The following is a 23,295-nucleotide window of genomic DNA, read 5'->3' on the forward strand; positions in this document are numbered from 1 at the left end:
CTGAGCTGGATAGACCGGTGTTCTGACTTAGTCTAAGGGAGCATTCTGTGTGCTAGTCCCCTGGCTGTGTAACAGCAGTTGCTATTCCACTTGTGCCTTATAGTGGAAGAGCTATGATACAAAAGCACTTGGAGGTGCTTGTCTGGCAGCATCCCTAGTTTGGCCCTAACTAGCCTCCCCATTTCTGTAGGCCCTTGTAAGGCACTTAGATTCTCAAGGCTCGAAAAACCGAAGAAGTTGAAACTGTGCCTTGTTTTAAAGCTTTGTGACACTTAAAACACACTTTTCAGAATCAGAATGGGACAGCCTACACATTAATGAGTTCCAATTCATCAGTAGACAGTAAACTACAGAACAACAAAAGGTGAAGTTATACTTGGATTTGTTTTGGTGGTGGTCTTTTTTCATTTGGAGCAGCTGGAACTTTTACTTCTGGATAAAATTAATTGTTTTCATGATCCTGTAAGTTGGCCAGCAGTGCTGTTTTGTCTTTTTCCTTTACAAGAATTTAAATCATTGCTGTAATATAAAAGGTTTTGGTGAGCACTGAGCATGAAGGACACTTCATGAAACTAAATTATTTTCTTTATAACTTGGGATCAGAACCAAAGGGAATGGTAAACCCTTCAATAAATTAATTTGCGCTGTATCAGCAACAGGCTTTTCCTTGCCAAAGAAAACAGCTTGAGGCAGCTAGAAGGTAAGGCTTTGAGTGGCTGGTACAGGTTTCAGGGAACAGACATAGAATGGGAAAAGCAGCATTCTTGATTTATCTGTCTATATTAAATAGAAGGAGAGTCACTGTGAATGATACCAGCCTGAATAAATGCAAGGCTACCTTGGACAGGTAGCTCCGTGATCTGTCTTGGATGGCTGTCTTTATCAGGGGGTTCAGATTGCCTCCCCCCTGCTCCGATGTCACCCACCATTGTCTTTGTGTTTGGAGCATGTGAAAAGTAGGGATGAGCCCAAGGACAAAATCCACCTGAGGCTACATCCTGTTCCATACAATTTCCGTGTGGAGTTTTTAAGGATAATATCCTTTGAAACCTACACATAATTTTTTCACTTAAAAATTTGCAAAAAAGGTGGTCTGGGTTGTGATTGCTTATGAGGTGGTCTAGGGCTTGTGGTCTGTCTAATTTTGTTGATTTTAAAAAAGCTATTCTGCCACCTTAAATCAGTGTAGCAAGTCCTGCTGTGAGTGGTGGGTCTTAATGGCATGTCGTTGCTCTCAGGTGGAATTTTTACACATTTCATGTACATTGTATGTATGTTATGTTCCGTTTCCCCCTTAGAGTTTACAAAATAAGTGAAATTCCCCTGAGAGCATGCATCGTCAATATACATCATATTTTAAACAGTTGTAACCCACTCTGGAACCTCAAGGTGAAGGGTGGGTGGTGGTGGTGGTGGTGGTGGTAGTAGTAGTAGTAGTAGTAGTAATATAGGCTATAAGAAAAGATGCATACAATAACGCTGCTCTCATTTCCATAATAAACTAGCAGCAATGAAGCCCATAATATATGATGCTATTCTTTTGTGCTCCTGAATGAGTAGGATCTGCAATAAAATGTTTCAGTGTACCCTCATGTCCATAAGAGACATTTTCCTCTTCAAGGAGCCTTGCAATGCAGTTTGGGTCTCTTGGGGGGGGGTTCAGGTACTGGGGAAGAGCACTGAGCTATATTATGCTAGAGGGTCCGTTTGTGGGGCTTGCTACCAGGCCTGGACCTGAGCATTTGTATGACTATATGGCTGGGGAAAGGGTGGTTCTAGAGAATGAGAACCTTTTCTTCCTCCTGAAATATCCCTTCATAGTGCATGGAGGAGAGTGTTTTAACCTTACACCACACTTTCACCTCAACCCTACTCCTATTTATTCAAAGCAGTAAGGGGCTTGAAAACACCAATTCCCTCTCTTCCTCTAACTTTCATTTCTCTTTTTTTAACCAAGCGACACCTTAACTTTCCATGAATAATCTGCTGTCAACTGTAGACAATTGGGCTTGGAATAAATCAAGCTGTTTTCCAAGTTTGGGTTTCACTGAGCTCACTACTGAATTTGCTGATATGATAAAATCCTCCCTATGTTTTAAATCTAGTATAGCTAGTTGACACCACAAGTAGGGATGTTGAATAATCAACAGGGGAACACACTGACTGACTGAGATGAAATAAAAGGAAGATGGAAGCAGTACACTGAAGAACTCTATAAAAAAGATGCAAGGATGACTGATTCATTCACGGAGGAACCATATGATGAAGAACCAGAAATTTTAGAATGCGAGGTAAAAGCTGCTTTTAAAATACTTGGAAGAAACAAATCACCAGGAACAGATGGCACACCAATAGAGTTGCTACAAGCTACTGGGACTGAATCTGTCCAAAGTTTGACAATAATTTGTCAAGAAATATGGAAAACTAAACAATGGCCCACAGACTGGAAGCGTTCAATATATATCCCAATTCCAAAGAAAGGGGATCCCAGGGAATGCAGTAATTATCGAACTATTGCCTTAATATCCCATGCAAGTAAAGTAATCCTCAAGATTCTACAACAAAGGCTCTTACCATATATGAAGTGAGAAATGCCAGACGTCCAAGCTGGATTTAGAAAGGGAAGAGGCACCAGAGATCATATCGCAAACATATGTTGGATAATGGAACGGAGCAAGGAATTTCAGAAGAAAATCATCCTGTACTTTATAGACTACAGCAAAGCCTTTGACTGTGTAGATCATGAAAAACCATGGAATGCTTTAAAAGAAATGGGGGTGCCACAGCATGTGATTGTCCTGATGTGCACCCTATACTCTGGACAAGAGGCTACTGTTAAGACAGAATGTGGAGAAACCTATTGGTTCCCAATCGGAAAGCGTGTGAGACGGGTGTATTTTATCACCCTATTTGTTTAATCTGTACACAGAACATATCATACGGAAAGTGGGATTGGACCAAGATGAAGGAGGTGTGAAAATTGGGAGGGAGAAATATCAATAATTTAAGATATGCAGATGATACCATACTATTAGCAGAAAGCAGTAATGATTTGAAACGAATGCTGATGAAAGTTCAAGAGGAAAGCACAAAAGCAAGACTACAGCTGAACGTCAAAAAGACTAAAGTAATGACAACAGAAGATTTATGTAACTTTAAAGTTGACAGTGAGGACATTGAACTTGTCAAGGATTATCAATACCTTGGCACAGTCGTTAACCAAAATGGAGACAATAGTCAAGAAATCAGAAGAAGGCTTGGACTGGGGAGGGCAGGTATGAGAGAACTAGAAAAGGTCCTCAAATGCAAAGATGTATCACTGAACACTTAAGTCAGGATCATTCAGACCATGGTATTCCCAATCTCTATGTATGGATGTGAAAGTTGGACAGTGAAAAAAGTGGATAAGAGAAAAATCAACTCGTTTGAAATGTGGTGTTGGAGGAGAGCTTTTCGCATACCATGGACTGCGAGAAAGACAAATAATTGGGTGTTGGAACAAATTAAACCAGAACTGTCACTAGAAGCTAAAATGATGAAACTGAGGTTATCATATTTTGGACACATAATCAGAAGACATGATTCACTAGAAAAGACAATAATGTTGGGAAAAACAGAAGGGAGTAGAAAAAGAGGAAGGCCAAACAAGAGATGGATTGATTCCATAAAGAAAGCCACAGCCCTGAACTTACAAGATCTGAGCAGGGTGGTTCATGACAGATGCTCTTGGAGGTCACTGATTCATTGGGTCGCCATAAGTCATAATCGACTTGAAGGCACATAACAACAACAAGCTAGTATCCATCTCCCTGGGTTTTCTTTCTATGTATGTATGTATGTATAAGCATTCCCCTCTACAGTATGGAGTGGTGTAATCCAGACACAGCTTTAACCCATTCAAAGAGAAGTAAGATCTAAGGGTGCTTTCAAAAATCAATACCAAAAATGCATTATAGTCTGGAACATATCATTTCTGTTTAGTGGGGGGCAGGGGGGAAAGACAATCGTCTTTTCTAAGATATATACTCTATGTAAGCTGTAGGCAGGATGTCACTTTTTCACTTGGCTTATGTATGTGAAAAACATTGTAATCATCACTTGTGAAAACACCCCAAGATCCATACTAATATTTGTACACATTTTGCCAATACAGAAGCACAGTTCTTTCTCTATATTTATTAAGGAGAAGGAAAAACCAGTTACTATGTGGTGTTTATTAATAGTCTGCTGTCATCTTTGTTACAATTTTAGTCTACTAAACTGTCAGAATTTCATTTACATAAATGGGTGGGGAGGCATTTCTCATACATGCCCAACAAACTGAAGACAAAGTGCATGCCAATATTTTAATGTCTTTTTCATGCTTTGGATAGAGAGAAAGTAAAATGCTTTTTTACTTCAAAGTGTCATGAATATGATAATCTATGGAAACTGCAAAAAACAGGTACTGTGCAGTGCAATCCTAGGCATGTCTTACTCAGAAATAAGCCTCACTGAGTTCCATGGGATTTATTCCCAGGTAAGTGCTCATAGGATTGCCACCTAAGTTAAGCACATACTGTACTGAAGGAATCTCTGATGAATTCAAGTCTCTTCTTTTTAGAGAAGATGTTATTGTCTGTTAAGTGACAGGCTGCCAGATGTTCACCAAGTAGCACAGTAATGTGTTGAAATCTTTATCGTTTTTTTCCCATTCCCAACACCTCCCCACTTCCCATGAAAGAGGTATCATTCACTTTGGCATCATTGTTAATCAAGCATTTGATTAAACACAGAGAATGGTGTTTAACTCCCTTTTTTTGTGATGAATATTTCATAATCGGGAGACCAGACCAGACGGTCTTTTGGAACATTAAATGTTGTTGTACTGCAGCAAAAAACGATCCCTCCATTTTTTCATGTTTCAAAGATGACAAAGAAATCAGATAAAGAACACTGTGTGAAGGCTAAATGAGAGAGAATTGTGTTGCCATTAACAGACAAACAAAGGGAGAGGGACTGATATTAATAGAGATGCTGTGCTGACTTTCATCCAAGCCAAAACTTGGGAACAAATTTGGAGGTTCCTGTTCAGACAAAACATTCATGGAATGTTAAAGGAAGCAAGAAGAATTTTTAAAAGATGAGCAAAATTACTCAAGGGGGAGAATGCCACACTCTTTGTTGTTTAACTTCAAGGGGATTAGGGACACCTCCCCTTAAATATTAAAGATATTTCATTAATCTTGTCAACATTCTTGTTACTTCCTTTTGAATCCCCATAGATGTTCTGAAGGCAAAATACAAGAAATAAACACTGATGTTAAGTCCAAATGCTTACTGATGTTTCGCTTGCATAGTTCCCTTCCATTTTGCTTTGGAATTGCTTTTTTCAAAAGGGGTGTAGAAGATGTGGTGCTCCAGGTGTTGCTGGACTTTAGCTCTCACCATTCCTGATCATTGCCCCTGTTGGCTGGCGCTGCCGGGAGTTGGACTCCAACAACATCTGGAAGTCCACAGTTTTATCAGCCCGATTTACACAAAACTCAGTAGCAAATTCTGATCAATGATCCATTTCTTGGACTATTCAAATTAAGTCTTGGTAAATCCATTTCCTGTACTATATTATAGCCAGTTCTCCTAAGTAATTTCTGCTTATGATAGTTTAGTTAAAAGAACAGACAGATGAAATGGGATGCCCCTGACAGCAAATTAGTTTAGACAGCAGAGGCCAAACATGGGGACCATTTGTACAATATCAAAACAAAAGCCGAAATGAAGAAACACAAAGGCACATGTTACATGTAAAGTTTGAGTGAAAAGTAAATTATAAACAAGTATTACAGGAAGCCTTCTTTCAATCAACTTATCGAACAAAGTTCATCGATCTTCAATGACGCCTATATGAATATTCAGTGATTGAATAAAGAAAATAGATGGAATTAGAATAATACAAAACATTGAATATATTCACGGTTCTTATTTAGTTTGTTGCAAGAAGGCGGTGGAGGATTTGTATTGTGTTTTTGGGTTGTTCTGTTACTCCAGTTTACCTGATCAGTGTGCTTCATTGCTAGCAGGAAAGCCCATGCAAATCATTATGTGCATATACACAAATCTGCCACTTTCAAATAAATATTCACTAATAGGCAAAAAACATTGTGGTTTAAGAATGTACCTATAGCCCACAGATATTTCTATCAAACTTTAAAAAGCAGGAAAATTGGGCAGCTATAGTGAATGCACCAGGGGAGCAGGAGACCTGACCTCCTCTCTGAGATACTGTACTGCCCAACACATTTGTCAAAATGCAAACACAATTTGGGTTGGTCTTTCACAGTCCAATCCACTTGCTGTATAGCCTGGAAGAAAACATGTACCTCTGAGCATATGGTGAGTGGTGGCAACACCTGCCATCTCCAAAGATGGAGAATTACATTTTTGTATTGTCTTCTTCTTACTTTGCTTCTTTCCTGTGTTACTATTGTTTCTACAGAGAATCTAATCTAGAAAATTTTATTTCCTTCATTATTCATCCTAGAAACCTGTATCAAATTTATTTTTATGAATTTCAAAGCCTTTTTATTGGTCAATGTCATATGATGGTGAAGACAGCCTTTTGTGTTTAAAATTGTTATGTTCTATTTCTATTTTGGATACATTAACAGTTGAATCTGAAACTGCAGTTTGATGTAAAATCAGACTGATTCCAATATGTTGCTACTTCAGGAATGACTCTAGCTGTTGGAAAGGATAAACTTGGCCTGCCCAAGATGCATGTTTTCAGCCTGCTATGTTTAAAACACTTCATTTAAGGAAAGGTGGGCATGGTCAATTAAAAATATAGAGAACACCTAGAAATTTGCTAGAATATATTTCACTTCCCACTGCTTTATATTGTGTAAACTGCGACACTCCTGATGTCCACTGGAGACTATTCTGCAGAATAGTGAGTGCTATTATTCCACAATTGTTTTTGGAGTTTTTTAGTGTATATTTTGCAAACTGTTGCTATACTTCACATATTCACAGAAACAGAAGCAAAAGAAAATTATTTACTATAGGAAAATTCACTAAAATTGCAAACTAAATCAAACATATTTAAAGTGACTATCTGAACTATATCAACTGTATCTTAATATTGTTGCTTCCTCCCTGCTAAAACAAGATCAGCACAGCACATGTCTTCTTTCTATTATTTGGGCTGATTGCAGGTTTTGCCACCACTCACCATATGCTCAGAGGCGCATATTACCAAATTCTTCCAAGCTACACAGGAAGTGGATTGGACTGTGAAAGACCAACCCAAATTGTGTTTGTAGTTGCGGTCGATGGGTGAAATAATACGCAGACAACAGCAGCTATGGTTGAATAAAGGGCCACTTTATTAAATTATAAACAAGAACGTTTAAAGCGACCTGCAGAGGTGAAACCTAAGTGCGGGAACTAACTATAGGCAAGCAGCTTGCCCTACAGCTCTCGGGCGACCAGCCCCTGCTGGGGCAAATGGCAAGCCCCCTTTTGCTTACCCCTTGCCCCAGCCACACCTTGTAGGTGTGTAGGGAGGCCTTCCCACGTCACCACCCCCCGGGGCCGTAGAACCCTCAGGTGGATGAGGTAAGTTGGCCCCAAAAGCAGTCCATATCCTGCCCTCGGGCCATATAACCCTGAGAGACAGGCCTCCGAAACCACCAATCACCTTGAAAGGTGCCTAAGGGGGCCACCTAGCTGTCATTACCTATTTCCCCTCCCGCACTTTACCGCCACAAAAAGGGGACAAATCTCTATTTAGTCCCCTTTTCCCTACTGCGTAGAAGAACTTCCAGCAGACTCCTCTGCAGGTCTTGCAAAAAGATGTCGTTCCCTGTGTCTGACAGGTGAACGCCATCGGCCCTATAGAGTTCAACCCTAGAATGCTGTATAAGCGGATGCGGAATGGGCAACCCACCATCCCCAAGAAGCGCCAACCGAATCTGTCGGTTGACCCTCTTACATGCCCAGTCTATCCTCCTGGGGTCCCAAACTCCACGCCATTCCCTGCATGGCAGTATGTCTGACCAAAGCAGACAAACTGAAGGCCAACGCTGCCTTATAACGCGCATGTCGCTACATGCTTGAATAGTAAGGGCCCTGCCCTTCAGTAAACCCAGGTCATTACCTCCCAGGTGAATGACCAAAATGTGCGGAACGTCACGCACTAACCCTTGCCGGAACAGGGTGGGTAGGAGCCCATCCCAGCACATCCCTTGCCGGCCAAGCCATTGTACAGTAGCTTGTTGACTGAGCCCCAGCTGCGAGCCCATCCGATACGACGCGGCCCTACGGCCCGCCCAGAAAATCATGCTGTGGCCGCAGATTAGGATGCACATCCACTCTGTCCCCCTCCAGCAACCTGCCAAAACAAGGCAACACCATTAGGCTTCCGTATTACCATGCCCCCTCATGGGGCGGACATAACTCCTGTAGGCCCCAGAAGCCCACCTTCCAACAGCTTGCAGCCTGGCTCGTGGAAAACCCAGCCCCGCTGCCGTGGAAGCCGCTCCAATTCTAAAAGAGTGGGTCCCGAAACATGATGGGTCTATTCCTAATCTGTGTAGGGCCTTCTTCGTAAGTGCCCAAAATTGATATTTAGTGAGGGGATCACCATTCCTGTGAACAAATAAATATCCACTCACTGCTCCTCTAGCTGTCATAAATGTTTGCAGGGCCATCACTGGGGAAATGTGTGGCAAGGGGGAGGGAGCTAAAATAACAGTCCGTCCCCTACCCCTTTGGTCAGTCTTAGACCTACGTAACGTAAGGTAAGCGCTGCCTGCTTTCATATTGATATCTGACATTAAGAGGGTGCACTGTGACTGGTCCATCTTAGACCCAGCCACTACTTCTCCAATCCGAAATGCCCCAAAAATCATGTAAGGGACACTGCTTGAAATAGCTGTATTTCATAGGTGGAAGAACATACAGCTGATCATTGGCTCATGAGTTTCTCCAAAAGCTCTGGAGATATAGGACGGTGGTGATCGGGGCAGCTGGGCGCTCCCTAGCCCACCCAGCCAACATGCACCGGACCCTAAAATCCATGGAATGACCTCGAAAACCCTGTGCCTTAGCTAGAAGTGGAAAAACTCCAGGATCCTAATCTGCAACAGTTAAAGCATGTCCCTGTGCAGCTTGCAGCCCTGGGCCACAGAGTCAATCTTGATACCCAGAAGGTGAACACTGGCACAGAGCCAATCTTGATACCCAGAAAGGTGAACACTGGGGCAGGATCCTCCATATTCCCAGTTTTCAAGGGAACCCCCAGTTACATATCCATACTATAAGCTGTGACCTCAGGTGCTAACATGCACCCCAAAATCTGCTGTACCGATGAACAGCCCATCATACAGATAGTGCCCCACTGTTTCTGAGTCCACTTGTCTCCTGACTGCCCCCTACCAGAAGGATCTGAAGCACTCCATGCGAGAATTATAGCAGTCCATAGGCAATGCTCTGCCACCTGTGCGCACCATGTTAAATGAAGCATAGAGCACAGGTCCTAGACTATCAGGTATGAACCCGTTACTGCCTGACCCCTTAAATAAGACTGGTTGTGAATCAGGCGTAATTTGCCCACTGCCTTTTAAGGCCCTACCTGACTGGGGTGGCCAGGGAGGGGCCAAGAACTCTGCCCGACTGTACATCTTTACACTCTGTCCCTGGCAATTACCACCATAACTAAAACAGATTGAAGATTGTAGGCCATGAAGGCCAGCCGGGAGTTGGAAGCCATGACTGCCCCCCCCCAGAAGGAGCTGCAGCACTCCATATGAGAAATATAGCAGTCCATAGATAATGCTCTACCACATAAAAATGCATAAGGCATCTCTATCACAGGCGCGCACCATGTTGAATGAAGTGCAGCGCACTATCCCAGGCTATCCAGTATAAACCCATCACTGCCTGACCCCTTAAACAGGACTGGTGGTGAATCAGGTGTAATATGCCCTCTGCATCCTAGGGCCATAACTACGACAGATTTAAGACTGTATGCCCTGAAGGCCAGCCGGGAGTTGGAATCTGGGATCAGGAAACCAAAAGAAAAACACCATAACACAGACAAACCTCCCTTTAAACCGGGTAGCCAGTAAGCGAAGTTCGTAGTACCTCAAATCTAACTGGGGAGGGACACATGTCCCTGAGCAGCTTAAGCTGGAGGCTTCCTCTTACCCCCTTGAAGGCCTCCGGTCTAATATCTCACTGCTGCGCATATCCTTCTGCAAAGAAAGGGAGTAAATCATTTATGAGTAAGTACACTTTACCAACTACTATTCCATGGCAGCTAATCCAGTTCCCCTAAAGCACAGAGACTGAGGATATGCTGCTGTCACCAATATTTGGACCCACTGCAGCTTTCTCCTAGTGGGTTTCCAAACAACCATAATAATAAATGTTCAAATGCAAAATGTGCATGCTACATTGATTTCAAGTAACTGATATCAAAATAGAAGTGCCAATATAAAAGTTGCATGCTATATATGACTACAGGTAAATGATATCAGAAATCCTAACAAAGAAGGTTTTTGTTGTTATTGTTGTTACAAAATCATCAGGAAAGGGTGAAGAGTCTGCCTGGAACTTAAAAGGCAGCTTCTGTGTCAACAACAATCTAAACTCCTGTCAAGGCAGCCCCTGCTTTAGTAAAGTCTAAGATCCTGGAATTAGGATAAGAGCCTTATAAGCAGTCTGGCTGTCCTTTTTATTCCTATCCTCCCATCAAGCCACATTATAATCTGGAAGACCTTCAATTCCATGCAGAAGTTTGCATGTCCTTCTTTAGTACAACAAATGCCATATGCTTTGTTTTTGATATAAGACTAAATTCAAATAAATGCAACTTCTGTCTCAGAGGTAACAATTAGCGTGTCACTGACACTTGAAAAAGGATCACTGTCAACTAAGTTATGGTGATTTAGACATTTTCTAGCAAAACCTTGTCATCTGTGCACACCACTAGTATCTAAATAGGACAGGCACAAAGTCCCAGAAGGCTCACCCAGCCCCACCGAGGCCACCATATAATGTAATGATAATAGAATTAATTACCTCAACCTAATATATTCCTGGGCCTAGCAAGAAGTTGGAAGCTTAGCCAAGTGCTCCGTATCCCCCAACAGCCACCATGTAATAAATTAATAGAATAAAGTACCTGCAACCTAATATAGGCCCAGGTCTAGGAAAAAAATCTGTAAGCCTAATCAAAGAGCCCCGCACAATTGCCAATAGAGGCTGCCAGGGCCTCACCCACATCCCTCACTGTGTTGCGCCCCCTACCTAGGCTGAACTCACACCCAGCCTTGGCAGTCAAAGGGGGAAATAGGGCCTGTGTTGGCAGGCTCGAAAAGCCTGTGCAGCTGTCTTACTGGCTTGTTGTAAAAAGTGTAAAGTGTGAAGAATCGTGTTATAACACAGCCTCCTCCCATAATTTGCTCTGAGCCTGCAGTAACTGGCCCAAGGTCACCCATTGCGCCTCACAGCAATGTGAGTGGGTCGCAGTCCAACACCCTAACCACTACACTAAACCACCTTTTCTCCCACAATCTGCCCTGGGCTAAGGGTGTGTGTGTGGTTTTAAATGCCCAAAGGCCTAGGCAGCAAGGGGGTGCCAAATACATATATAGCATGTTTATTAACTTGATATGTTTATTGTATTTTACTTTATTTATAAATGTGTTTCTTTCTTTTACCATTATCAGCCCAGACGCTTCCTGCCCGCTAGGCCCTTTTAACGAGGCCTGCTGGCTAGGCACATGCCCCTTTTGGCCCAACTCTCTCCTTCTTAGGAGGCATTGGGCTCATATCTATTTATCATTAATTATTTAATATTTAATGTAAATGTTCAATATATCTAAGTAGTACTCTTATATTACCTTCACCCCTTTCCCCTTTTATGGGGGGGGGGAGAAATCAGCAACCCACAGGGATGCATCTCTCTCTCTCTCTCTCTCTCTCTCTCTCTCTCCATCTATCTATCCCTTTAACTGCCTAAATATACTTGCGTAATATTTAAATGTATGTGGTTGTAATCCTTGTTTAACATCCACTCCCTCCTCCCTGTATAGGGGGGAGGATGTTTGTGTAATCTTGCTTAACTTGGCCAGGCCTCACCACCAGGCCACCTGCAGCCACGCAGCAGCATTAACAGTCGTTGCCCTCATGGCTGCCACCTTAAATGGGCTGATCAGGCCCAAGCATCGACCATGCGGCCAGAAAATGGCCACCGCTCTCTGTCCCTCGCTGTTCAGTAGCTCCATCTGTCCCACGCCGTCATTCTTCCTCTCTTCGTCGTCGCGAGCCAAGAGGAAGTCGGAGGGGGCTGAGCGGGCTTAAACAGGCCCGTAGCTCCGCCCCCTCCCTGCGGAACGTCGCGCGTCATCCCAATGCGACGCGCGACGTTCCCTTCTTCAAAATGGCTACTGTGACTTCACCCTCGGCCGCAACTGTGCCACCGCTCCCCAGAGCTTCGCGCAGGTAAGCGAAGCTGCATTTTTACAAATTTGTAGGGCAGTACAATATCTCAGAGAGGAGGTCAGGTCTCCTGCTCCCCTGGTTCATTCATTATAGCTGCCCAATTTCCCTGCTTTTTAAAGTGTGATAGATATACCTGTGGGCTATAGGTACGTTCTTAAACCGCAAGGTTTTTTGCTTATTAGTGAATTTCTCTGCTATGTAATCCAGGATATAAGAATTGGGATCCTGTGTAAGTTTCCTGAGAATGGATTGAGTTCAGTGGGATTTACCCCCCTGAAATCATGCTTAGGATAGGTGAAACTGACCATGGGGGATGGGGAGGGGAGGAAGGGCAGAGGGGAGGAGGGGGAGCAGACAGGAGGGGGAGGGGAGGAGAAATGCAGGTTTGATCATTTGCATTTTTATTGAATTCAGTGGGATTTACTCTGTTGCAATCATGCTTAGGATAGGTAAAACTGACCATGGGGAGGAGGAGGGGGGATTGGAAGGGGATGGGGAGGGAGGGGCAAGGGACGGGGGAGGGAAGGGGCAAAAGGTAGGGGTAGGAGGGAGGAGAAGGGAGGGTCAGTTTGATCATTTGCATACTTTCTAAGTTCGGTGGGATTTATTTCCGTGCAATCATGTTTAGGATAGATGAAACGGACCTGGGGGAAAGGCAGGGAGGGAAGGAAGAAGGGGGAGGGGAGGAGATTGGGTGGGTGGGCACAGGGCAGAGGGGATGCCCCTTTCCAAAAGGAAAACACTGTGAACAGTACCATTCTTTTTAGCGTTTCCCCCACCTTTTCATTCTACAGCAGGCACATGTAGCCTCACACCCAAATTTAAACCAAAGCTGTCCCTGGCCACATTCACACCAGACCTTTCACTGTAGACAGTCATGGCTTCTCCCAAAGAATCCTGGGAAGTGTAGTTAGTGAAGGATGTTGAGAGTTGCTATGAGACGCCCTGTTCCCTCACAGAGCTTCAATCAGAGTGGGTGACTGTTAAACCACTCTGGCCACTGGAGCTCTGTCAGGGGAATAGGACCCTCCTCTCAGCACCCTTCACAAACTACACTTCCCATGATTGTTTGGGGGAAGCCATGCCTGTCTAAAGTGAATACAGGTCTGGTGTGGGTGTGGCCCCCTGATTAGGCAAGCCCAGCAGCTGTGAGTGTGGCTTTTAGAACACTGACAGTTGGTTCTTACTGAGCATACCTGACATTATCATTCAATTCAATGTAAATTTTCTTCAATTGATTAAAAATCAGCCAGGCATTTTTTTAACTTTTAAACTGCAGAAGATGAAGGTCAGAGTATGGGCAAGATCAGTAACAGTATTACAGGTATTCTGTGAACATGGCTGATTTTTAATGAATTTCAACAGATTATGAGTACTCTTGACAGAAAAAAGTCCAAAAGAGGTCTGGGGTTTTTTTCTCTCTTTTTACATTTTGAACTCTCGATTCCCTCTGACTGTTTTGTGTATCGCCATGAAAATTTAAAGGGTTGTTAAGCAAGCGTTTCTGAGTTCTGGACTATAAGTTTTGTAAGGTTTTGTTCTGAAATGAAATTATGGGAAGCATCAGAATGGCATGGGGGATATTTTCAATTTAACATTGCGGAATGTGAAAAATCCATGCTGGCTATAGTATACAGCCATTCTCATGGCTGTATAATTACTGTGCACTGGAGCAGTCAAGACAATTTCTCCCTTTTCATTTTTGAATGCGTACTTTCCACATATACAACAATATGGGCTTTAGTAACTTTCCAGAGAGTCTTTAAAAAGAAAAATCCCTCTTCCCTTAACACTGAGAATTGATTCCTGTAAAAGCTGAAAAGGTCACAACTGGATAAGACCTTTATTAGGACAAACCAAAAAGGCAGAAAAGTGTGACAAGCTTTCGAATTCTCCAGAAGTCATCATTCACCCCAGATATGGAGTGGTTGGATTAGGAAGCTGAAAAAGTAGAAAAATTAGGCTGGATGTTTTAGCCATGAGGTCTGCTTACAGACTGAGTTTAAAATAGGCATTGCAGGCTAAGTCCCTCCCAAGTACTGCTATATCAGATTTCATACTTGAGATTGTAAAATAAAGAAGCAATAGCTGTTGCCCTCAATTTTTATTTTTTTTCTTTTTGGCAAAAGAACAGTTGGTTTATGGGCCTACCTTGTCCCTACGTTGTCTTGCCTGGTGGAAGAGTTCTGGAGAACTTGAAAGCTTGCCACATTTTTGTGACTTTTTGGTTGGTCCTAATAAAAGTATTACCCAGCTGTGTACTGTGGAGCTTTTTCTTATGGATCAACAGATACCTTTGGTGCATATATATTTCTATAAAAACATTTGTGTGGTGTTTGTTCATTTTTTGAAAAGGTAAGAAAACACTGCTACTCACCTTTTCCCCAAGGAATGGCATGTCAAGAAGTCAGAAACTACACAGATACCTCCTGTCTCCTGAACCTTCGTTCAGACCATAAGACAGTCACTAGCTCTATCTACTGATGATGTTTTAAATAATGACATAAACATTCTAAATAGGCATTTAAGGCACATTTTTAATTAACATCATCATTGTCGTCATTATCATCCTCAACAACAATGATGTGACTCTGAGTTCGTAACAGTGAGGTAGTTATTACAAGGTATAAAAATGCAATCATTACAAAACCCATATTCCTAACATAGGATGCTCACTTGAAATTTCATCATGAACATATCACAGAATGGACTAATAAGATGTATACTGATGTTCACTCCTTATGCAGTTACTATCACATGAGGGGAAGAGTGGACTATGGTCACTAACTCTATCACTGCATCCTTAACTGTCCACTCCACTGCCCACACATGGGGAGGGAGGTTTTGTTGGTGCCTTTATGATTGCATTCAGTTGAACTGGCAGGTGGTTCAATTTTGGATTAGTTATGTTTCTGCTATCCTTTGCTTTACCGTTCCATTTTTCCCCTTCCAAAAATTAATGATATTGTTAACCATGTTTTCTTTTCAGAAAGAAAAGGAAAGCAGCTTTCTCTCTGCCTAGTGCCAGGATGGGTCTGCAAAGACAGTGAACTTGTGGATTATCAGGAAGTCCAGTGCTAAATTCAATTTTAGTGAAATTCTCGCCCATCCTTAGCACACATGTAGGCTCCCTGTGTAATTAAGAGCTATGCACATTCAGGTTTCTCATCATATGAGGAGCCTACATGCATTGAGCAGACCATTGGTTCAGACTTTCCCTCTGGTGTACGAACTGGGTATGTGTGGGAGGACCAGGGTCAGTCAGAACAGACCTCCACATCCCCTCAAGCAATGATACGAGTGAATGCCTGTGTAGGACTAGTCAGACACTCTGCAGCAGGTGTGTGGAACCTTTAGCCCTCCAGATGTTGCTGAACTACAACTCTCATAATCCCTGGCCATTAGCTATACTTGCTGGGACTCCAGCAACATCTGAAGGATCAAAATTTCCCCAGCCCTTCTCTAAAGCACTATGATTTTGGAAGTGATTTAAATGTTTTGCCAGGTTACTAAATCTGTATAAATGAATTAGTTTTGCAATAGTCTTTCAGGCCAAGGTATATTTATTCATTTATTATTATTATTATTATTATTATTATTATTATTATTATTATTATTATTATTATTATTATTATTGGATATTTGTATGGAACATAGAGTTTTCCTTCTTTTAATATGGCTAGTGTTTCTTCCATTAAAAAAATCACAGTAATTTGAAAATGAAGCTATCAGGTGCCTGTTTCTCTTAGGAAATCAGCCTCTTTTCTAGTTCATAATATGCTCAATTGGCTTTAGATTGATCTGTGAATAAATTATAATCAAAACAGGCTTACTCACCTTAAAGCGTTGCTGGCTTAAGGTTTCATTGTTGATTCATTATGTTGTCAGTTCCATATTGGCAGGCTAATGCTTTTTATATCTAGATAGAAACAGTTCTACTGGTAGATACTGTTATCTTTAAATGAGTAGGATTTAGCTTATCCAGTGAGAACAAATTCATCAATGGTGAATCCCTGGAGAAATACTGAAACAAAGATCACATGGTTGCAGGAGATTTGTACAGTTCATCAGTTACAAGGTTGCTTTTGGGAGCAGAGTGTCAGTGATTTGCTTTTGGATAAAAAAGAAAGAAAAGCCCTGTCCTGTAACACTTAAAACCAAATGGGCAAGGGGTCCTGTCACATCTCATACATGGATGCTTTCACATCCTGATCTGCAGTGTAATTAGTCATGTCTTTATCAGGGGCAGATTCCCAGTTCTACTCATAGTTCATCTTCAGGAACCAGCACTGGGCCATCTTCAAGACATTTTGTTGCTTGAAGTGAAGCCAAGATCCTCTCTCCCCCCTCCCAAAAAATATCTGAAGAAGAGACACGGGGTTCTAATAATAGGTGCTCCTTCCATTTCTCATCCCAACCCAGTCAATATGATCACAGTACCTAGGACACCAAGGAGCAGCTGCCCCTGCCTTGAAATAGCTCTTCAACACTGCAGATGAAGGCCAATGAGCTGAAACAGAATCCATTCCAGGTTTTCCAGGGGCAATGAGCTTACTTTTTATATAAAAAAAGGTTTTCTTTGTCCCTGGTGGATCATGTCTTCAGTCCATGGTTTTAAATTAAAGTGACACAATTCTGTACATGAGAAAGGGACACAACTCTCTATATGATACAAGGTGGGGAGAGGAAACAGTCTAGGGAAGAAAGGTTGGGTTTGGGTTAAAGGCACTGAGTACGTGGGCATTAATAAATGCATTTACTTATTTATTTACTTAAGCCGTTTATATACCACTTTTCAAGTGACCCTCACAAAGTGGTTCACTTAAAATATTAGAAACAATAAGCACTAATAAAACTAGGTAGTGAGACAGTAAAAGACAAGCCAACAGGAGAGGGGGGAGCTTTCGGAAAAACAAATATCTTCTGCCCTCTAGACAAGTTGATTCCCAAGCAGCCCTGTGATGGTGATTGTGGAGAGATTGTGGTCACTTCATCTGAAACACCGTGAGCTAGGTGGTGTGTCTTCTCTTCTCCGGGCAAGATTGTCTTTGGTTTGAAGGCAAAAGAAGGTTTTTATTATTAATGATGTAAAATTCTGGGATACTCTTCCTGAAAGGATCTCACAGCTTACCTAGGCAAAATGTACATCTGCACTCCTGAACACGTCATACAGGATCAGGAATGATTGGTGAGATGCAGATATCCCAATTACATTTCCTTTGGGATGACTTGTTGGATGGTTTTTTTATGTGTGATTAATACAATCTGAGTGAGTGTGGCACATTGAACTGAACATATGGAATCTTTCACTTTAAAGAGGGGCTACATGATCCTCAGGTTCCATTCTCACTATATCATTGTTTTGATGGAACTGGGCATGATGCAAAGTGAGTTTTTGTACTGAAAACAACATCCAGTTAGCCTATAAAGTGTGTAGGGCAGCAGGCATGCCCACTGAACAGGAAGGTCTGAAGGGGGGCTCTACTAGTGTTACACTAAAAGAAGTCTACCTGTGACTGGGAACCCTGCATTATCGGGGAAGGTCCCAGATGGAGTGGGCTTGCCCAGTACACTCAGGGATATTGGGGCAGGATCAGTGCACACATTTGCTCCTCTTCCACACATGTTCTTTTGAATGCATGAAGGAGAGATCCTGAAGAGTGATGTGATGTCATCACACTGTACATTATTTATTTATTTTATTTAACAAAATTTATATACCACTTGAATGTAAAGACCTCTAAGTGGTTCACAAAAACATATCCCGCCTGTGCTACATTTCATTGACTGCCAATAAGAGGGAGCAGATAAATCTGTAATGTAATGATGGCTTCCATCATAATTATATAAATACTAATCATAAGAGTATTGATTAATTAATTAATAGTTCAGGAACTAAACAGTAGGAGAGGGGATCTGACATACACTTGCATTACCAAACAACATTTGATGTGTCATCCAGTCCTGGCCAGTAAGTGTTATGCTGTAGTGAGCTACTGTGTGGTCCTGATTAAGTTTGGCTTGCTCAATTTGATGATATGTTTTCAGACAATGAAAGTGGGGGGCTGGTTGTCTCTGAGCATGTCCCATTTACCAAGAAGAGGTCAGCACTATCAACCAGTTTTGATTCATGGAGCCACTTGTTAGGTCATAGGAAGATACCTTATCAGACCACTGGTCCATCTAGCTCACTATTCTCCACACTGATTGGAAGCATCTCTCCAGGGTTTCAGACAGGGAATCTTTCTCAGCTCTACTTGGAGGTGCCAGGGGTTGAACCTGGAACCTTCTGCATGCAAAGCAGATGGCCCACCACTAAGATATGGCCCTTCCTTTTAGGATGGAGATCATGATGATCCTCATGAGTTGTTTATTGGATAGGCACAGAGTCATTATCTGTGAGTACTAACACATTTAGAAATTGGAGCCGGCATATGTATGTTTCAGCCTAGAAGTAGAGCATGCTGGAGATTAGTATTCTTCCCCTTTGCTGTATTATATGAAAGAAGCCCAGAGGCTAAAAATTAAGAAGCTCAGTGAGGTCAAATGTGAAATGAATAAAATTAGCACTTTCCAGAATTTGCTTGGAACTTGCTGCCATTATTGTAACAGATCCAATATCCCTTTAAGTGCCATGTCAAAATAATCTCAGCTCATCCTTTATAAAGTTAGGTAGCAAATCCATTAAGTGTAAGGGGAGACTGATGTAAAATGTTCACAAACAAGGGTTTCTCCAACAAATTCTATGAAATTTTAGTGCATAATATTCCCTGTACCATAATAGTAAATATATAAGTGGTGAGTTAATTTATTTAAATGAGTGATGTGTATTTATAAATAACAGGCCCACAGTGATACATAACCCAAAGACAAGCAAGAACTAAGAGGCATATTATCTCACTGGAGCAATACATTGCTTTACACTACCAAACTTTCCAGTTTCTGTTGTTCTCCCTACACTGCAGTCTGCACTGCTGCTCCTGGTTTAATGTTGTTACTGTTTTGTATTATGATTCAACAAAACACATAGCAAACTTTTTCCAGGAGACAGTGGCACTTTGTATTTGTGGATAGCTGGCTGAGAAAATCACACACACCCTGGGCAGACTTTTTACTATTTAAAAATGTATTGGGTTGTGGTTGTTTTGTCTTGTTTTGGTTTATGTTTAATTTTTATGTCATGTGCATGTATGCTTAATTGGATACATATACATGTGGTGCTTATAAAATGAAGTAACTGGACAGCCTCCCTGCAGCACAGGAGAAGGGCAAGAAAGATTAATTCAACATTGAAATCATCAATCATGTCTGTGAAACATGGATTAAAGCCATTCACTCCACTGGGGCCACTGTATTCATAGCATGTGTCAACACAACTGTAATGGCATACTTTCTGTTCCTTTTAGAACCTTCCCCATTTTGGCCCCTACCTTGAACAACGCAAGAAGATAATCGCTGAGACTAAGTTGAAACAGAAGGGACAGAACAGCTTGGTTTTCCAGCTTGAGAGAAAACGTTTTGTTCCAAAGAAGCCCATCCCAACCGTAAAGGTAAGTAAAAAGAAAGGCACGCGAAGCCGCCTTCTCCAACAATCCCTCTTGCACTAAGTGTTGTGGTTCACTCGTGTGGGTGTGGGATGGTTTTTGTTTGTCATGCATATTGGAACAGTGACAGGAGAAAGCTACACTCTGCAAGCCCTGACCAAACTTCTGTGCCAAAGGGAATAGTATGTGCTGTTTTGCCTAATGAATAATTCACAGGAGATGGAATGTCAGCTTTGTGTGAGTGTGTTCAGTTTTTGAAAAATGAAATGTGTGTGTGTATTAAATTAGAGCAGAGGGATCTGTGCATATCCAGATGTTGTTGGAGTCCAACTCTCCTTAGGTTTAACTAGCATGGCCAAGGATGGTGGGAGTTGTAGTCCAGCAACACCTGGAGGGCCACAGGCTTCTCTGCCCTCATGTAAATGTTCAAAATACTTTGTGTGTTTTCATTTGAGGCAGGACAATCTTTTCAGTTTAATAGGGATGGATACAGATTACCATCTTATCACATATCTGTACCTTACATGTAGTAAAATTCTCCTTTCCATCTGTCAAGCTGATACAAAAGACCAAATTATCCTGGGATGAGAGAGATCCCCTCTGGGTAGTTTTGTCATCTGTATGAGATCCAGATTAATTAGTAAGTATCTAATATTGTGAAGTAGCAGGTGCAATGCCACTTTCTCAGAAAGTGAGGCTTTTGGACCGTAAGAAAGGACTTGTGCATGGCACTGTTAACTGTAAACTGTACACTGTTGATTTACAGGATTCACAAGCCCCCGTCAGGCATTTCACCCTTATGTGATTAAACAATTGTGGTGTGGGCAGTGGGGAGGGGGGGAGAATGGGGCCTGGCCAGGGTTCAAGATCAGAATATTCAAGATTTGAATATTCAACAGGCTTCCTCTCTACAGAGATACCCCCATGTGTGGAAGATAGGGGCGAGGCTGCTAGGAATTGTATGGTAGAGCTAGTGGCCATGGTTCTCAGGCAGTTGTTAATCACATCAGGGGAAAATGACTGAATGGGGCTATAGACTCATGTATATTTTGACTCTTTTCTCTCTCAACTTCAGGGGTAGTCAGGGTGGTGCCCTCCAGATGTGCAACTCCCATCAGCCGCTCCCAAAATGGCAAAATGGTAAGGAGTGCTGGTAGTTGCAGTCCAACAACATCTGGAGGGCACAACGTTGCCTACCCTTGGTTTAGGTCATCCTGATAGTACAAGCAGTTTTATTCTGTTGTTCTAATTGTGTGTTTTCCCTCTGTGTACATGGAACACCCCCCCAACAAATATTGTTGTTTGTTTATTTTGAAAGATATATTGCATATTGTTTTACATTTTAAAATTGTGTTTTAAATTGTTTTTAAAATGTGTGTTTTAAATTGTATATTTGTTTTAATGTTTTTGATTGCTGTAAACCGCCCAGAGAGCTTCGGCTATGGGGCGGTATACAAGTGCAATAAATAAAATAATAAATAAATAAAGAGGCTTGAAGCTTTTAAAGAATTCTTTTACCTTAGGGGTTTTACAGTTTTACTTTGTTTTCGGGGAAAATATTGATGTAACTGTCAGGGAGAAGAACACCTGCAGTTTCAGTGAGGGCTAGCTTTCCCATGACAGATGAAACAAGAAAAAAAAATAGTGAGGAGGTAGGAAAGGGCATGTGGTATGTTTGGGCAGGGGGGGATGACAACGAGCAATGTATTAGACATTTTGCTAGAAAAGGGCAATGTAGAAATATGTAGACTCTGTATACCAGATTTTGAAAAGGGCACTGATATTCCCAAGCCCTAAAATAATGAAAAGGTGGAATCGTAGAACAAATTCGTGTGAACCCCAAACCAACAGGAAAAAAGGTCCATCATCAACATTAAAGCCCAAAGGTTTTCCAATAGACCTTACACCACCATCTAAAAGCCAGAAGAGAGAAAAAGAAGATTGTACCTCTTGTAGGAGGTCAGTGTGCTGGGGCCATTACTGAAAAAGTCCTGCTCTTGTGGCTGTATAATATAGCCAGCATGGATTTTTCACATTCCGCAATGTTAAATTGAAAATGACCCCCATGCCATTCTGATACTTCCCATAAGCTCATTTCAAAACCAAACCTTACAAAACTTATAGTCCTCAACTCAGAAACGCTTGCTTAACAACCCTTTAAATGTTCATGCCGATACATAAAACTGTCAGAGAGAATAGAGAGTTCAAAGTGTAAAAAGAGAGAAAAGAAATCCAGACCCTTTGTGGACTTTTTTCTGTCAGAGTTTTCATAATCTGTTGAAATTCATTAAAAATCAGCCATGTTCACAGAATACCTGTAATACTGTTACTGATCTTGCCCATACTCTGACCTTCATCTTCTCCAGTTTAAAAGTTAAAAAAATGCCTGGCTGATTTTTAATTAATTTAATAAATTTTGCATTAACTGAATGGTAGTGTCAGGCATGCTCAGTAAGAACCAACTGTCAGTGTTCTAAAAGCCAGACTCACAGCTTCTGGGCTTGCCTAATCAGGGGGCCACACCCACACCAGACTTTGATTTCACTTGTGACAGTCATGGCTTCCCCCAAAGAATCCTGGGAAGTATAGTTTGTGAAGAGTGCTGAGAGGAGACTCCTATTCCACTGACAGAGCTCCAGTGGCCAGACTGGTTTAACAGTCAGCCACTCTGATTGAAGCTCTGTGAGTGGAACAGGGCATCTCCTAGCAACTCTCAGCACCCTTCATTAACAACACTTCCCAGAATTCTTTGAGAGAAGTCATGACTATCCAAAATGAAATAAAGGTCTGGTGTGGATGTGGCCTGGGACAGCTTTGGTTTAAATTTGGGTGGGAGGCTACTTGTGCCTGCTGTAGAATAAAAAGGTGGGGGAAACCCTGAAAAGCCATGATACTGTTCACAATGTTTTCCTTTTGGAAAGGAAAGGGGCTTCCCAGTGCCCACCCACCTAATATCCTTCCCTCCCCCTCATCCAACCCTCCCTGCCCCTCGTCTGGGTCAGTGTTGGACTATGACCTGGGAGACCAGGGTTTGAATTCCCACACAGCCATGAAGCTCACAGGGTGACCTTGGGCCAGTCACTGCCTCTCAGTCTCAGAGGAAGGCAATGGTAAAACCACCTCTGAATAACATTTACCGTGAAAACCCCATTTCCATTTTCAAACATAATTGCACAGAAATAAATCCCATTGAACTCAAAAAGTATGCAAATGATCAAACCCACCCACCCTTCTCCTCCTATCCCCTACCTCTTGCCACTTC

At 42.0% G+C, this 23,295-nt stretch overlaps 1 protein-coding gene across 3 annotated transcripts in view; it reads left to right on the forward strand.

Moving 5' to 3' along the window:
* The window catches only part of DPYD (dihydropyrimidine dehydrogenase), an 829,935-nt gene that overhangs the window by 776,387 nt on the left and 30,253 nt on the right, over positions 1–23,295 (forward strand). For all 3 annotated transcript variants that reach the window (XM_061633709.1, XM_061633708.1, XM_061633707.1), the window contains one exon: positions 19,896–20,039. In XM_061633709.1, coding sequence (XP_061489693.1) covers positions 19,896–20,039 — 144 coding nt within the window. The remainder of the gene's footprint in view (positions 1–19,895; positions 20,040–23,295) is intronic.

The sequence above is a fragment of the Rhineura floridana genome, chromosome 6 (genome assembly GCF_030035675.1).
Source record: "Rhineura floridana isolate rRhiFlo1 chromosome 6, rRhiFlo1.hap2, whole genome shotgun sequence".
Taxonomy (NCBI): domain Eukaryota; kingdom Metazoa; phylum Chordata; class Lepidosauria; order Squamata; family Rhineuridae; genus Rhineura; species Rhineura floridana.